Source organism: Podarcis erhardii, assembly GCF_964252035.2.
Source record: "Podarcis erhardii genome assembly, chromosome: 2".
Lineage (NCBI taxonomy): Eukaryota > Metazoa > Chordata > Lepidosauria > Squamata > Lacertidae > Podarcis > Podarcis erhardii.
The window spans coordinates 124,629,792-124,645,169 of NC_138498.1; the positions used below are offsets into that span (position 1 = coordinate 124,629,792).

General features: G+C 45.3%; 2 protein-coding genes and 1 long non-coding RNA gene across 12 annotated transcripts in view; 1 reads left to right on the forward strand and 2 right to left on the reverse strand.

The window, feature by feature from the left end:
• Window positions 1–15,378, reverse strand: part of LOC309334653 (uncharacterized protein) — a 62,404-nt gene that overhangs the window by 19,776 nt on the left and 27,250 nt on the right. For 3 of the 7 annotated variants that reach the window (XM_081849149.1, XM_081849150.1, XM_081849146.1), the window contains exons 1-2: window positions 6,604–6,700; window positions 791–968 (exon numbers count right to left, since the gene is read on the reverse strand). The exons of 1 other annotated variant lie outside the window; for it this stretch is intronic. In XM_081849149.1, the coding sequence (XP_081705275.1) occupies window positions 791–865 (75 nt within the window). In that variant the 5' untranslated portion in view covers window positions 866–968; window positions 6,604–6,700. Of the gene's footprint in view, window positions 1–790; window positions 969–6,603; window positions 6,701–15,378 lie in introns of those variants that run through there. 3 more of the 7 variants (XM_081849147.1, XM_081849148.1, XM_081849151.1) reach the window with 2 other exon arrangements.
• Window positions 1–15,378, forward strand: part of LOC309334760 — a 92,191-nt gene that overhangs the window by 19,572 nt on the left and 57,241 nt on the right. The window lies entirely within an intron of this gene.
• Window positions 10,357–15,378, reverse strand: part of LOC309334656 (uncharacterized protein) — a 30,807-nt gene continuing 25,785 nt past the window's right edge. The window contains exons 3-4 of one of the 4 annotated variants that reach the window (XM_081849157.1): window positions 14,056–14,139; window positions 10,357–13,245 (exon numbers count right to left, since the gene is read on the reverse strand). In XM_081849157.1, coding sequence (XP_081705283.1) covers window positions 11,120–13,245; window positions 14,056–14,139 — 2,210 coding nt within the window. In that variant the 3' untranslated portion in view covers window positions 10,357–11,119. Of the gene's footprint in view, window positions 13,246–14,055; window positions 14,164–15,378 lie in introns of all 4 variants that reach the window. The other 3 variants (XM_081849156.1, XM_081849155.1, XM_081849158.1) reach the window with 3 other exon arrangements.

Genomic DNA, 15,378 nt, shown 5'->3' on the forward strand with positions numbered 1-15,378 from the left:
ACTGGGAGGGGTGGCTAACACCCCAGAGGACAGGATCACACTTCAAAACGACCTTGACAGATTGGAGAACTGGGCCAAAACAAACAAAATGAATTTTAACAGGGAGAAATGTAAAGTATTGCACTTGGGCAAAAAAAATGAGAGGCACAAATACTAGATGGGTGACATCTGGCTTGAGAGCAGTACGTGTGAAAAGGATCTAGGAGTCTTGGTTGACCACAAACTTGACATGAGCCAGCAGTGTGACGCGGCATTCTGCTCTGGTCAGACCTCACCTGGAGTACTGTGTCCAGTTCTGGGCACCACAGTTCAAGAAGGACACTGACAAACTGGAACGTGTCCAGAGGAGGGCAACCAAAAGGGTCAAAGGCCTGGAAACGATGCCTTATGAGGAACGGCTAAGGGAGCTGGGCATGTTTAGCCTGGAGAAGAGGAGGTTAAGGGGTGATATGATAGCCATGTTCAAATATATAAAAGGATGTCACATAGAGGAGGGAGAAAGCTTGTTTTCTGCTGCTCCAGAGAAGCGGACACGGAGCAATGGATCCAAACTACAAGAAATAAGATTCCACCTGAACATTAGGAGGAACTTCCTGACAGTAAGAGCTGTTCGACAGTGGAATTTGCTGCCAAGGAGTGTGGTGGAGTCTCCTTCTTTGGAGGTCTTTAAGCAGAGGCTTGACAACCATATATCAGGAGTGCTCTGATGGTGTTTCCTGCTTGGCAGGGGGTTGGACTCGATGGCCCTTGTGGTCTCTTCCAACTCTATGATTCATTGCTCTTTCCCTACCTGAGGAAGCTGCCTGGGTCCTCTTTCCACTCCACCTTTAAGAAGAGACTGTTCAGAGGGGGTCTCGGAGGCCATTGCGCTGCCAGTGGAAACAACAGAGGAGGAGGAGGCGTAAACTGGGCCACTTCTGGGACTCTCTCAGCTGTTGCCAAGATGCACTTCAAAGCAGGGAGCAGCTCTTTAAGGAGAACAATGCAGAAATTATTATTATTATTATTGAATTTATATATCTGGATGTCTCAGAACAGTTCACAGAAAGGCAGATTTATTTACAAATTACAAATACCAGTACTAATAAACTAATACCCATAAATCCTAATTGCAAAGAACTGGAAGGATGTAATCCTTTCTACAGGAACTTTATAATACTATAAAAATGCCTCATTCTTTAGGGAACCTTCAGCTTCGGATTGTAAAGTTCTAGGATCAAATCTCAAACTTTTAACGAAGCCTCTCAGAAAGCATTATGGTCAGTACCTCTGCAGACCTCACTGTTCCTTTCCCCCAAACAGCCACCCAGGAACCAGTTTCTGACCCTTTGATACATTTAGAATGAAGAAAATAAGGGAAATTCCTAAATTATGGGCAGAATTTGCAGTCAGAAGAAAAGCAACACCTGGAGGGCACCAGAGTGCAGAAGCTTCATCCAAGGGGAGCAGATGGAAATATTTAGAGCACTCTATGCACTAACATGGATTGTAGTTTAGGAGACAGAAATACAAAGTTTAGTGGCTTCTGGCCCCCTAGTCCTTCCTCTTAGGAACCTGTGTGTGTGTGTGTGTGTGTGTGTGTGTGTGTGTGTGTGTGTCCCGTCTTTTATCTTCCCTACACTGCAAGGAAGAACAGGAGGAGAAATAATCAGGGGGTCCAAACTGGGCACAGGGCATAGCTCCTGAGAATGGGGATGGGAGACTGGGTCTCCCTGGAGTAAGCCCAGCACCCAAACTGCAGGGTGGGGAATCTCAGACTCAGGGGCTGAATTGGCCCTCAATTCCTTTTTGTCTCTCTCTCTGGCCCTCAGGAACTTCCCCAGCCCCACACCCTCTTTCCAATACTTCCCAGCTGCCTCCTGGGGGCCTTTTGTGTGGGTGGAAAAAATCCCTGGAAGGCAGGAAGCTCCTGGACAAAGCTCAGTCTCACCTCCATAGATAGTTCTACCAACTCTGGCCCTGCCCATCAATGGAAAGTGGCCCCTGGAAGGCTGCTCAGGAGCGAATGTGGCCCTCAGGCTGGAGAACGGTCTCCACCCCTGTCCCAAACACTAAACTGGCTGTAATCCTGGCCCACCTTGCAGAGTTCTGGTGTGAGCATTGCCCAGGTGGGTTTTAGATCACCTACAGTATCCTGCCAACCTAGCAGTTCAAAAGCATGTCAAAGTGCAAGTACATAAATAGGTACTGCTCTGGCGGGAAGGTAAACGGCGTTTCGGTGCGCTGCTCTGGTTCGCCAGAAGCGGCTTAGTCCTGCTGGCCACATGACCCGGAAGCTGTACGCCGGCTCCCTCGGCCAATAAAGCGACATGAGCGCCGCAACCCCAGAGTCAGTCACGACTGGACCTAATGGTCAGGGGTCCCTTTACCTTTACCTTACAGCATTACAAGGCCCTCCTGGCAACCTGGATGGGGACAAGGCCAGGCAGGAGTGAGGCTGGCAGCACCGGCAGAGAAAGTCCCTCAGCACCTCTGCGCTGGGCCAATCCTGCAAGGCAGGCCAGATCTCCCACCCCTGGGGGCTTTGATTCTCCTACCCGACAAAGTCCCATGAGGATATCTGGAGAAGCCTCTTTTTGGAAAGAAACAGCATTAAAAACTCATCCCCCTTCCTCTTTCCCCCAAGTCCAGCTGGGGAGGGGGCATTTCTTTAATTCCTCCAATCTTTCCATTGGAGCTTTTTTAAAGGGCTCCTGAGACCTTGATCAGTTTCAAATCCTGCCAGCCACGGGCCCATTTCCCTTGCCAAGCAGGAGGGAAACTGACAAGGTGCTTTTTCATGCTTCAGGAAATGGAAAATGCGACTCATCCCTCCAGTTTTGGGGAACAAAAGCAGCACAGCAGCCCCTCCCCAACTGCACCCCCCAACATGGGAAACCTGACAAGGCTCTTTCCTTTTTGCCAAAGCAACCTCAGGCAGCCAGACTAGGATTTCTGAAAGGGGAGTTGGGGGGCCTCCCCCTTCCTTCTCACATCAGCCTCTTTCTTACTAAGGAAGCTCCGGAGGCCGATTTCCCTTGACAATGTCCACTTCTCACACCCCCCATTTTGAAATCTCCCCCAATCCAGAGGTGACTCTGTTCTGCAGCTGCTTCCACCTCCTCTCCCCTGCTTGCCCCCCCCATCTCCGCCCCACTGAGGCAGGGGCTTCAGCAGCAGATTTAGGAGGGGGGCAGATCAGAGAGGAGCATCACAAGGTGGAATGGGGCTGCCCCCCCCTTTGAATGGAGGAGGACTGACCTGTGGGGCTGCGAATACCTTTGTACTGTGATAGGAATTTTATGGTCTTAGATATATGGCAACGTTCATAACCACACGTACATAGATCAGCACAGGAAAGCCAACCTGGAACCATTTTGATTCCTAAACTGAGCAAATGTTTCTCTGCATGGTCAAAATGGAAAAGCCTCCCCATTGTCTCTTCCTTCACAAATCCTGTCTAAATCTGTGTTTGAATAAAGGTGTGAGCCTGTGACCTGGCCCAGGAAATAAGTATTTTACCACTACAAAAGAATGGCCAGGCTCCCCAGGAAATCCAATCAAGTAACCTGCCAGACAGGAGATAAACAAGGACAAGAGAAAAACAACATTTAAATTTCTGTGATGTAGGTGGGATGTATCTGAGGGGTGGTCTTAGGTTACACCCCTTCTGTGATGAATGCATAATGTTTCTGGGGGTGGTCTTGATCTACAGGGTGGCAATTTCAAAAGTCTTTATAAGGCCTTGCACGCCATTGTTCTGGGTCCTCCTCCTCTCCTGCGTGTGAGGGGAGTACCCTGTTGCAACAGATCAATAAAGATCAAGCTTACTAGCTGCTTTGCTTCTCAATATTCTCTGGTTGGCCTCTGTTATTTTCTCCTACCAATAGGGAACCTATGTAAGGACTCTATATGGGCTCTTGGATACCCCATAAGGGAAAAGGGCATAATTTTATTTACAACAGATGGCGACCACGAAGGGACTTTTGGTTACCCGGATTCTGGGGGCGAGGAAGGACTGGTTATCCAGCGCACACCAGGCAGTTTGCCAGGAGGAATAGCCAGTCTTCCATCGATCCCAGGGTCTGGAAATAACTGGAGGTTCAGCGGGGCTAACCAGAGGAAGCAACGCTTGATCAGGCCGGCCTTAAACAACCAGTCAAGAGATCGTGGGATCACCAGGAACAGCGCATGCGGAAGTGAGTATTAAGTAGGAAACACGGGTAGTGGGTTGGGTTCTCTAAACCACAGCAACCAAAATTCTTTAATTCTTCCTTTTCCCTTCAAATCTAAAGTTTCTACTTTTTTCCTCATCTAAAAATTGCCTTTTCCTCCTTTCTGTCCCCTCGATCTCAACACCAGCCCTAGCCCTTCGGAGTATGCCCAGGCAAAAGTTGTGTGTGACTTCTTTCATTTCCCTTCTACAGTCTATATGCTGACCTATTCCTTCGGAGTTTTGCCCAGAAAAAGGTCGTGCTTTTTCTTCTGTACTGAAAACTATAACTCCCAGGTGCAGCCGCACCTCTGCCATGGTGATCTTTGTTAGAGATGACCTGTGAGCAGAGAAAGCAAGGGCACCTGATTCCTTTCCTTCTTTGTCATTTCTGAGTCCCAATCTGGCACTGCGCTGCGCAAGCATCCAGTAGGGAACTCTCAGGTTAGATTGTAAGAGGCAGGAGGTTGCTGTGGGCTCCCTGGCTGAGTAATGACCAAAAAGGGGGGGGGGGTTTGAGATCGCTGACCGCACTGTTAGCTTAGTAGCCTGGAAAGGCCAAAAGCTGTACCAGCCTAGTAAGTCAGGCCAGACGAACGGCGGTGTGTCACAGTACTAAATTCTCGGAGTTGTCCAAATTGAGTGTACTGTGGGTTATTTATTGTGTTTCCTGAAAAGTGGGGATAAAACCCCGACTGCAGTATAAAAGTAAAAGCTAGCGCTATTAAAATTCTTAAAATGGGTGCACCTCAATCAAAAGAAATGAACCTGCAGACTCCTGATGGGAAAGAAGCCCAGTTGGTGCTTACTTCCCGCCTGGACTCTGACAGTCCCCTTCAATTTGTGTTTAAGAAACGTTTTTCCAGTGTTTAAATTGTACTTAGGTAACATCCAGCAGCTGCTTATCTTAAATGTGCCATCTAAAATAAAAATGCAAGCTTGCTCCAAAATTTTAAATCTAAGAAAACCATGTTGGGCCTTATCAATCTTAAACAAGACAAAAATTGAGAATGAAGTGTGCAAATGTTTGTTATTTGAGAGAGGCTCAAAAGAGTCTTCCTCCCTGTATGTACTTCATTAAGCATATGCCTATGAAAGTATGGTCTTCCTTCTAAGAAAAATATCTGAGTACAGTTTTAACTTTGATTTGGTTGGACAGAAGAGTTTTTGTAAGGCTCCTGATATCAGTCTCTATAAGACTTCCTGGCCTCTTTTCTTAGAAAATGCCCCCCTTGTTTCATTCTGTCTCTTTCAGGTTTTTTTCCCCCCCTTCTCCTTCTCACTTCTGTGCCAGCTAAATTTACTCCCGAGTAAGCTTCCTTTAAAGGAAACTGCAAAGGGGGGGGGCATAGATTAGGCTTACTATTGCTCTGCAAGTTCAGGAAAAATTGTCACTTTTGTATTCCTTTTAAATCAAATCTATGGCTGTTTTAACTATGCTTTATAAGAGATCCTCTCCCTTTCTTAGGAAAAATGTACTCTTTAGTCTAAGGAAGTAAACTCTCACTCAAACTAGCTTCAAGATCTGCTAAAAGGGTTCTGTATAAAGTTGGGTACTTTTATTTTCCTCTTCCTTAGTATATGATGGGTGCATGGCTTGTGATAGGCACATGGCTTGTGGTCTCTTCCCTAGTTGTGTCTGTGTACATAGGTATGTGTGTGTTTCTGGTAGTACAAATCTTGCTATGAACCCTGTATTTTAGGGACTAGATGACCCCAGGTCCCTTTCAACTTTCCCAATTTGTGGCTGATGAGTTGAAATTCAGCCCAGATTTGCTCTTTGTTTTTTTAAAAGGTGAGAGGTGAAAGCCGTGATGTTTTGAAGCAGAACTGGTGATATCAGGCATTTGAGTGATTACAGTGTTTATCATTTTGTCTATTATTTACAAAAATCTGACTTAAAAGTCTACTCAGAGTTTAAGCACATACAAATTCATATAATCAAGTAGAATGAGCCTTGACATATAATTGAGTAGCCTTGACCAATCCTGTAAATAAAGGGCAGGAAAATTTTTTGTCTGCAAATGGTAAGGCTGTAATGACTGAGAATGTTAAAAAATCCTATGTTCGGGGGGGGGGAGCACCCTTTTCTGGTTCCTCTCAAGTGTCTTCGCCCCCTCCCCTCCCCCCAACACGGGAGCCTGGCTTGATCTCTGCGCTTCGAAAAGGATCTTGCAATGCAAACCCTCCTGGGGGGAGAGGACCCCACTTTGCAACAAGATGGCATGCATCCAGCCCGCCCCCCCGCCCCACAGAGAAAGGGCGGAGCCCTTCCCTGATTTCCTGTCTCTCTCCCCCCCCCCGCAATCCTCCCGCCTCCTTTCCCAAATGCCCTGTTTGTACATTAAAGGAGAGGGAAAGCAAATCCTTCTCCCACCCCCCTCCCCCAATAACCCCCAAATATGCAGCACCTCTTTCTCCTCTTCTCCAAGTCCGCTTCTCTTCCGCGAATGAGGATGGAGACCCCTCCCCTCCCAATAGCCTCTTCCCTCCCCCCATAACCCCCCTTCCTGCCTCTCTAGGAAGCGGAGCTCATTGACCCAGAGGGAGGGGGAGCGGCAGAAGATCCGCCCCCCTCCTCCCTGCAAACAGAAATGCCCTTCCCAACCGGCAAGCTCTGTATTCCCGTTTATTTAGTGAGCAATTCATGGGTTCAATTCCCCGCAGAGGCAGCGAAGGGCGACCCCCGCCCCCGAATTTCTAAAAATTCTCGTCCTGGGAAGAAGTTTAGAGCAGTAACTTAAGACAACCCTAAAGGCTGGTCCAGTGTCATTGCAATGGGTACCTTTTTTAAAAGAAGAGGGAGCTGATGGAGGAAGTTAGGCTTTGTTATATGACTTTCTAGAGTTTTCCCAATGAGCCAGTAGATAGATACATTTATCAGTGAATTGTTACATTTGGAAATCTGCAGCGGAGGCCCTTTGAATAGTGATAGGAAAATTGGTTGATGAAATTACATTTGCAGGAGTGATTCCAACCCAATATTAAAAACAATACAACATCATACATTAAAAACTTCCCAAAACTGGGCCGCCTTCAGACCCCTCTTGTGTTCCAGGCTACAGGAAGCTATCCGCAAGCCTCCCGCTGGGCTCCGCAGGCTTGCCAGTGGCGTAGCGTGGGTTGTCAGCACCCGGGGCAAGGCAAGTAATTTGCGCCCCCTAACCCGTGGATTTGCACCCCCTAACCCGTGGATTTGCACCCCCTAACCCTAACCCCCAGATGTTGTGCCCGGTGCGGCCAGCCCCCCCTGCACCCCCCACGCTACACCACTGAGGCTTGCAAATAGCTGCCTGCAGCCTGGAGCCCGGGGAGCGCGGCACTGTGCACCCCGGGCTTCGGGCAGCTCTCTTCGGGAGTTCCGCCGGGCTCCCAAGGCTTGCGGATAGCTGCCTGCTGTCCCCGAAGCCAAAACAGCGAGACGGGGCGCTGCGCAGCCCTCCATCTTGCTGTTCCAGCTTCGGGATGGCTGCGCAATGCCTTTGCGGGGCGGTGGGGTGAAGGCACCACGCCGCCCTGCGGAGGCTACGAAGGATGTCCCCAAAGCCTCAAGCCTTTGGAGTGCAGCTGCGCTCCAAATCCTTCAGTGATCTTTGAAGCTGGCGGTGGGGGAAAGCAGCGCTTCCCCCCACCGCCAGCCCCACAAGCTGGGGGGCAGCGGCAAGGCCTGCTCTTGAACGCGCCTTGTTTTTGAGGGGGAGAACAAAAAAAAAAATTTTTTCCTATTCTCCCCCCCTATGGTCCGCTGCGTCCTATCGTCCGGTGTGTCCAATAGAGCGAAAAATATGGTAATCTTAAATCTGGTCAAGAGAAACCTCCTCTGTCTTTGACATCTATTAGTAATTTATGTTTTATTCTTGGTTTCTTCCCTCTCCAGATAAATCTTGAGATATATTTTTGCCATTATTTGAAGCAGCTCATATTGCTTATCACCAGAACTGATTGAAATAAAAACATATGAAATAAAAACATCAATACATTCATCTTAATTACTGAAATTCTGCCCAATAATGATAAATTCATCCTTCTGCAAATTTCTAAATTCCTTTTTATTTCTGTCCATAATTTTTCAGTTATCTTTAAATATATTAATATTCTTAACTGTAAACCATATTCCCAGATATTTAACAGATATATATATTTGTGTCTTATGCTGTATCTCCTTTTTGTCTTGCTCTGAAACATTCTTCACTAAGAGCTTAGTCTTATTTTTATTCAATTTAAAGCGTGATACCTGTCCAAATTCCTATATTTTTTCTAATACTTTCTGTAGTGTTTATAGGGTCTTCAACCATTATCACAAGGTCTAAAGTTTTTCTTTATCTTGTAGCAGCTTTTATTCAAATAGTGAGCTTTGTTCCCCAAAAAAGTTTTCCTGTCCGTTTTAAACATTTCATGTAACTGATGATATTGTAGCCAGTCTAATGTGGCTTGTTACACTTTCCATTGATTTCAGTTGAGAATGTATTGTAAAACAATGAATTAATGAAATATAAACAACGTAGGACACTTTAATGTGACGTGGGTGGCTCTGTGGGTTAAACCACAGAGCCTAGAGCTTGCCAATCAGAAGGTTGGCGGTTCGAATCCCCGTGATAGGGTGAGCACCCGTTGCTCGGTCCCTGCTCCTGCCAACCTAGCAGCTCATCTCCGATGTTGCCTTGTCTACTGGGTCCTGGGGAGCCAGGTTCCTGACACAGGAAGTCCTCCACACCTGCCCACCCACCGTCCCACAAAAACAGTACTTCCGTCTTGTCAGGATTCAACCTCAATATGTTAGCCACCATCCATCCTGCAACCGCCTCCAGACACACAGGACCTTCACCACCTTCACTGGTTCTGATTTAAAGGAGAGGAAGAGCTGGGTATCATCCGGTATCAGGAACGTGGCCCCCCAGATCGCAAGGAAGAGTTAAAGACTCAGAAATTGAACTAAATGAACAAGGGTCAGACTCTTTCTGGACACAGCCCAGAAGGAAAGAGCGGAACCACTGTATAACAGTGCCCCCAGCTCCTCTAGACAGTCCAGAAGGATGTCACGGTCGATGGCATCAAAGGCCGCTGAGAGATCCAGAATGAGGAAACTGCTTTCACCTTTGTCCCTAGCCCACCAGAAATCATCGACCAGTACAGCCAAGGCAGTTTCAGTCCCATGATGAGGCCTGAATTGGAAGGGATTCAAATGGTTCACATCCTCCAGGCATGCCTGGAGTTGTTCAGCAACCACCCACTCAATCACCTTGCCCAAGAATGGAAGATTTGAGACTGGGCAATAGTTGGCCATACTGGCCGGGTCCAAAGATGTTTTTTTTTAAGAAGCAGTTTAATAACCACCTCTTTCAGTGGGTCTGGAAAGATTCTTTCAGGGGGTAGCATTCACCACATCGCAGAGCCCATCGCCCAGCCATTCCCAGCTCACTTTTATGAGCCAGGATGGGCAAAGATCAAGGAGACAGGTGGTCGGTTTCACTCGTCCAAGCAGCCTGTCCACATCCTTGGAGGTAACAAATTGGAATTGAACCCATGCAACTTGACTAGATAGGACTCTAGCATCCTCCCGCCCAGGCCCTGTTCCCATGGTGGAGTCTACCTCTTTCTGAGTCTGAGTGACTTTTATCTGCCAAAAAAATTGCAAAATCATTCCAGGAGATCTTGAGGTCCTTATGGCCCTGATGGCACAGGTGGTTCTGTTAAATTGCAAACCACCTGAAAGAGTCTCCTGCTGCTGTTTTCTGCAGATGCAATAAAGGCAGTTATGAAGGTCCACTTCCCCGTTGTTATAGCCACTTGGGAGGCTCAACGGGAGGCAGTGGAAGACAGGAGTGCCTGGCGTGCGCTGGTCCATGGGGTCACGAAGAGTCGGACACGACTAAATGACTGAACAACAATAGGCTCAATGTTGAGCTCTAACCTGTGTCCGGTCCACAGAGAGTCCTCTCCCCGCTGGGAAATGACGTTCCTGATACCACTGGCAATGCCTGCATTTCCCTGTGCCACCTTCCGTCCCCATACTGGTTGTTCCCCATAGAACCTCTTTATCCCATCTGCCACCAGGGATTTCATCCACTTAGTTGTTAACGTAGCCATGAATAAGAAGGTATTGTAAAACAATGACTTTATATAAAATATAAACAACATAGGACATAAGACAATGGTTTCAGTCGTTCTGTGTTTTCATTGTTCCTTTATTGCAATTATAAAAATGGGTTTTATGTTGCTGTTCTTATGACAGGGAATTGGACTAGAAGACCCTTAGAGTCCCTTTCAACTCTACAGTTCTAGGATTCTATAACCAATCCTGCTTGTTAAACACCACTGTCATGCTCCACTTTTCAAAACTCTCCAATCCCAATTCTCTCTGCCAAAGAACAAATATCAACATTGTCTCAGCACATGTTCACTCACAAGAAGCACTCCAGGGTCACATTCTGCACATCTCTAACAGTACATGGTATCTTTCATTATACTTACTATTATGAGACATTACCTTCACTGCCTTAATACATATATGTACAACTTTCCATACAAACACCTGAACATCAAATACACTCCATGTATTTACAATTGATTTTTCCCTATACAGTGGTACCTCAGGTTAAGAATGTAATTCGTTCTGGAGGTCCGTTCTTAAACTGAAACTGTTCTTAACCCGAGGTACCACTTTAGCTATTGGTGCCTGCTGCTGCTGCCCCGCGATTTCTGTTCTCATCCTGAAGCAAAGTTCTTAACCCGAGGTTCTATTTCTGGGTTAGTGGAGTCTGTAACCTAAAGCGTCTGTAACATGAAGTGTCTGTAACCCGAGGTACCACTGCATCAGTTTGCTGACATGAGGGACAAAGTGAACTGTGGGGAAAACTTGGCACACTCCATAAATCTAAATGGGATCTCCCCTGTGAGAGTCAGTAGGTGTTTATTAAGAACTTCCATTTAAACAACTGCTTCTCTGTGAGAACGTTGATGTTTTCTAAGAGTTCCATTCTCACTGAAGCGCTTTCCACACTCCAAACATTTAAATGGCTTCTCCCCTGTGTGAGTTCGCTGATGTCTTGTAAGAGCTCCACTTTCACTGAAGCACTTCCCACAATCCACACATTTAAATGGTTTCTCCCCGGTGTGACTTTGTTGGTGTACACTGAGTTTTCCACTACAAATGAAGCTCTTTCCACACTCCAAACATTTATATGGTTTGTCCCCTGTATGAGTTCGTTGATGTACAGTAAGGCTTCCACTCTCACTGAAGCACTTTCCACAAACCAAACACTTATATGGTTTCTCCCCGGTGTGAGTTCGTAGGTGTACAGTAAGTATTCCATTGTGACTGAAGCTCTGCCCACATACTATACATTTAAAGGGTTTCTCCCCTGTGTGAGTTCGCAGATGTATGGTCAATTTTGAAGTTTCACTGAAGCTTTTTCCACACTCGATACAGTTATATGGTTTGACCCCTGTATGAATTCGTTGGTGTCTTGTAAGTTTTCCACGACAACTGAAGCTCTTTCCACACTCCATACATTTATACGGTTTCTCCCCTGTATGAGTTCTTTGATGTACAGTAAGAATTCCTTTCCGACTGAAGCTCTTTCCACACTCCATACATTTAAATGGTTTCTCCCCTGTGTGAGTTCGGAGATGTATGGTAAGTTGTGGACCTTCAGTGAAGCTTTTTCCACACTCCATACATTTATATGGTTTCTCTCCTGCATGAGTTCGTTGATGTACAGTAAGAATTCCATTCCGATTGAAGCTCTTTCCACACTCCATACATTTATACGGTTTCTCCCCTGTGTGAATTCGTTGATGTACAGTAAGTTTTCCCCTATCCCTGAAGCTCTTTCCACACTCCATACATTTAAATGGTTTCTCGCCTGTGTGAGTTCGTAGATGTATATAAAGGTGTTCAGTCACACTGAAGCACTTTCCACACTCTAAGCACTTATATGGTTTCTCACCAGTGTGAATTCTTAGGTGCACGGTCAGTTTTGAACCTTCACTGAAGCTCTTTCCACACTCCATACATTTAAATGGTTTTTCCCCTGTATGAGTTCGTTGATGTACAGTAAGGCTTCCACTTTGACTAAAGGTCTTTCCACATACCATGCATCTAAATGGTTTCTCTGCTGTGTGAATTCGTTGATGTCTTGTAAGTTTTCCACTTGCACTGAAGCTCTTGCCACACTCCATACATTTAAATGGTTTCTCCCCTGTATGAATTCGTTGATGTATAGTAAGGTGGGAACACTGACTGAAGCTCTTTTCACACTCTATACATTTGTATGGTTTCTCCCCTGTGTGAGTTCGGAGATGGATAGTCAGCTGGGAACTTTCACTGAAGCTCTTTCCACATGCCATACATTTAAATGGTTTCTCCCCCGTGTGCATTTGTTGATGTTTTGTAAGTGCTCCAGTATCACTGAAACACTTTCCACAAACCATACATTTAAATGGTTTCTCTCCTGTGTGAATTTGTTGATGTCTTGTAAGTTTTCCGCTTTCACTGAAGCTCTTCCCACACTCCAAACATTTATATGGTTTCTCCCCCGTGTGTGATCGTTGGTGTACACTAAGACTTCCACTACAAATGAAACACTTTCCACACTCCATACATTTAAATGGTTTCTCGCCTGTGTGAATTCGTTGATGTCTTGTAAGTGCTCCAGTTTCACTGAAGTTCTTTCCACACTCCAAACATTTATATGGTTTCTCCCCTGTGTGAGTTCGTTGATGCTTTGTACATGCTCCACTGTCACTGAAACTCTTTCCACACTCCATACATTTAAATGGTTTTTCCCCTGTATGAATTCGTTGGTGTATAGGAAGTTTTCCACTACAACTGAAGCTCTTTCCACATTCCATACATTTATATGGTTTTTCCCCTGTGTGAATTCGTTGATGTACAGTAAGAATTCCATTCCGACTGAAGCTCTTTCCACACTCCATACATGTAAAGGGTTTCTTCCCTGTGTGAGTTTGTAGATTTGTCATAAGATGCTCACCCACACTGAAGCAGTTCACAGGTGGTCCTTCAGAATTCTGATTCCCTTCTCCATCGTCTGCTTGAGAGTAGGGGAAAATAAAACCTTGTTAGAATTTCAAGGAAGAGAACAAGAGAACTTAGCATACATTAAGACCACCACCTTCTCTTTACACCACTGAACAGATTTTCAGGGAAGGAAAGGGAAGAATTCGTAACAATAGTTTCAGGAATTGTTAGTATCCATACAACCTTCAGCTCCCAAGTAACTCTGAGCACAAAGAGGAACCTTCCATGCAGATGTAGGAGCCAGATGTGGTTCAACTCACCTTTCAGCTCCCAAGTAACTCTGAGCACAAAGCGGAACGTTCCAAGCAGATGTAGGAGCTAGATATGGTTGAACTCAAAGTACCATCAGCCCAAGCAGGCATGTCCAATGGCCAGTGGTGATAGGAGTTTCAGTGCAGTAACATCTGTAGGGACGCACTTTCTCCCTCTTTCACCTCTTCTGCAAATGCTACATATCTGCAATCCATTTTCTCCTTTCTCTGTGAACTATATCATCTTCCTGATACATTCCAACCAACTGTACACATTCTCTAATCTTGCACTGTGTCTCCACTGTCAGAACCACCCACCATTTAAGTAGTTGTCATCTTCTCCCTCCACCTTTGGAAATATTATTTATCTGAATCCAAGTGGCTGGGAATCGTGAATGGGGGAGAGAGCTTTGGTACTCAGGCCCTGCTGGTGGGATTCTCCCTGGTTGGTCGTTGTGAGAAGATGATGCTGGACAACATGGTCCCTCATTTTGATCCAGCAAGGCTCTTTTCATACTCACTGAAACGAAGCAATCAAATCTACAGTGTCACAGCAAAGTGGAAGCACCTACCTCTCCATTTGTCCAGGACAACATCTCTGTATTTTTCTGTCTCGAGCGAGGAGAAGAGCTCGGACTCAGGTATCTGAGTGTCTCCTGTGTGGAATAAGCAAAAGAGACCTGCTATTTATGTCATATGCAAAAATATTCAAAAATAATCATCTGAAGCAAAGAGAACAAAATATCTCGTGGCCCATTAAAGGCTAATAAACATATTATGGCCTAAACTTCTATGGGCTGCAATCTGATGATGTGCACTGTGGACCAGGAAAACTTAAGTCACCAGGTCCTGCTGCCGCCTATTTCTTCAATGTATTTGTTACTTTTGGGGGTATGGGAACTCAACACAACTTGCAATATTTTAGTCCCAAAACAAAACAAATACATACATTAAAACCAGCATTTAAAATACACATTTGGGGGGGGCGGGCCCTGCTGGCTATGGAGTAAAAACTGAGAGCTCCCAGAGAAAATATTTTAAAAGATGGATTTCTCTGAAGAACAAGTATTATGAAGCAAAGAATACAGGTTAGTCCGTAAGAAACTTTTCAAGCAGGAATGTAACCTGGAGTAGTGAAATAATAAACAGTACTACAGTGGTACCTCCGTTTTCGAATGTAATCCGTTCTGGAAGACCGTTTGAGTTCCGAAGCATTCAAAAACCAAAAGCTCAGCAGCCGACAGCTAGGCCCCAGAATCTTGCACTCAGCAGAAGCCACGTGCCATGTTTGACTTTTGAGGCATGTTCAAAAACCAAAGCATTAACTTCTGGGTTTACGGCATTCGAAAAACAAATTTTTAGTCAACGGAGACATTTGAAAACCGAGGTACCACATGGATAATGAAATAAGGATTTCAACCTTAAACATTAAAGGGCTGAGGTTGATTAGGAAAAGGAGGAGGATAGAAACATTACTGAATAAAGATAAAGAAGATATAATATTTTTACAGGAAATGCACCAGACGAAAGAGGGGGTTAATGAACTCTTACTGAGAGGTATAAATAATCATGAAAAAGCACACGGTACTTCAAAATCAAGAGGGGTAGCAACTACAATTTCAAAGACATGCTGGTTTAGTATATTAAAAATGAAGAAAGATCCTGAGGGAAGATGCATTATAATTCAAGGAACAATAGCAGAGGGGAAAATACATTATAATTAATATTTATGTTGCTAATGAAAATCAGGTGGAATTTTTTGATAAAGTATTTAAGGAAATGGAGGGCCATATGATTGTGGCAGGATATTTCAATATGGTATTAGATAAATGATTGGATATGTCAAATCCTACCTCAGAGGAACATTACAGAATTAGCTAAAATTATGAAAAGGA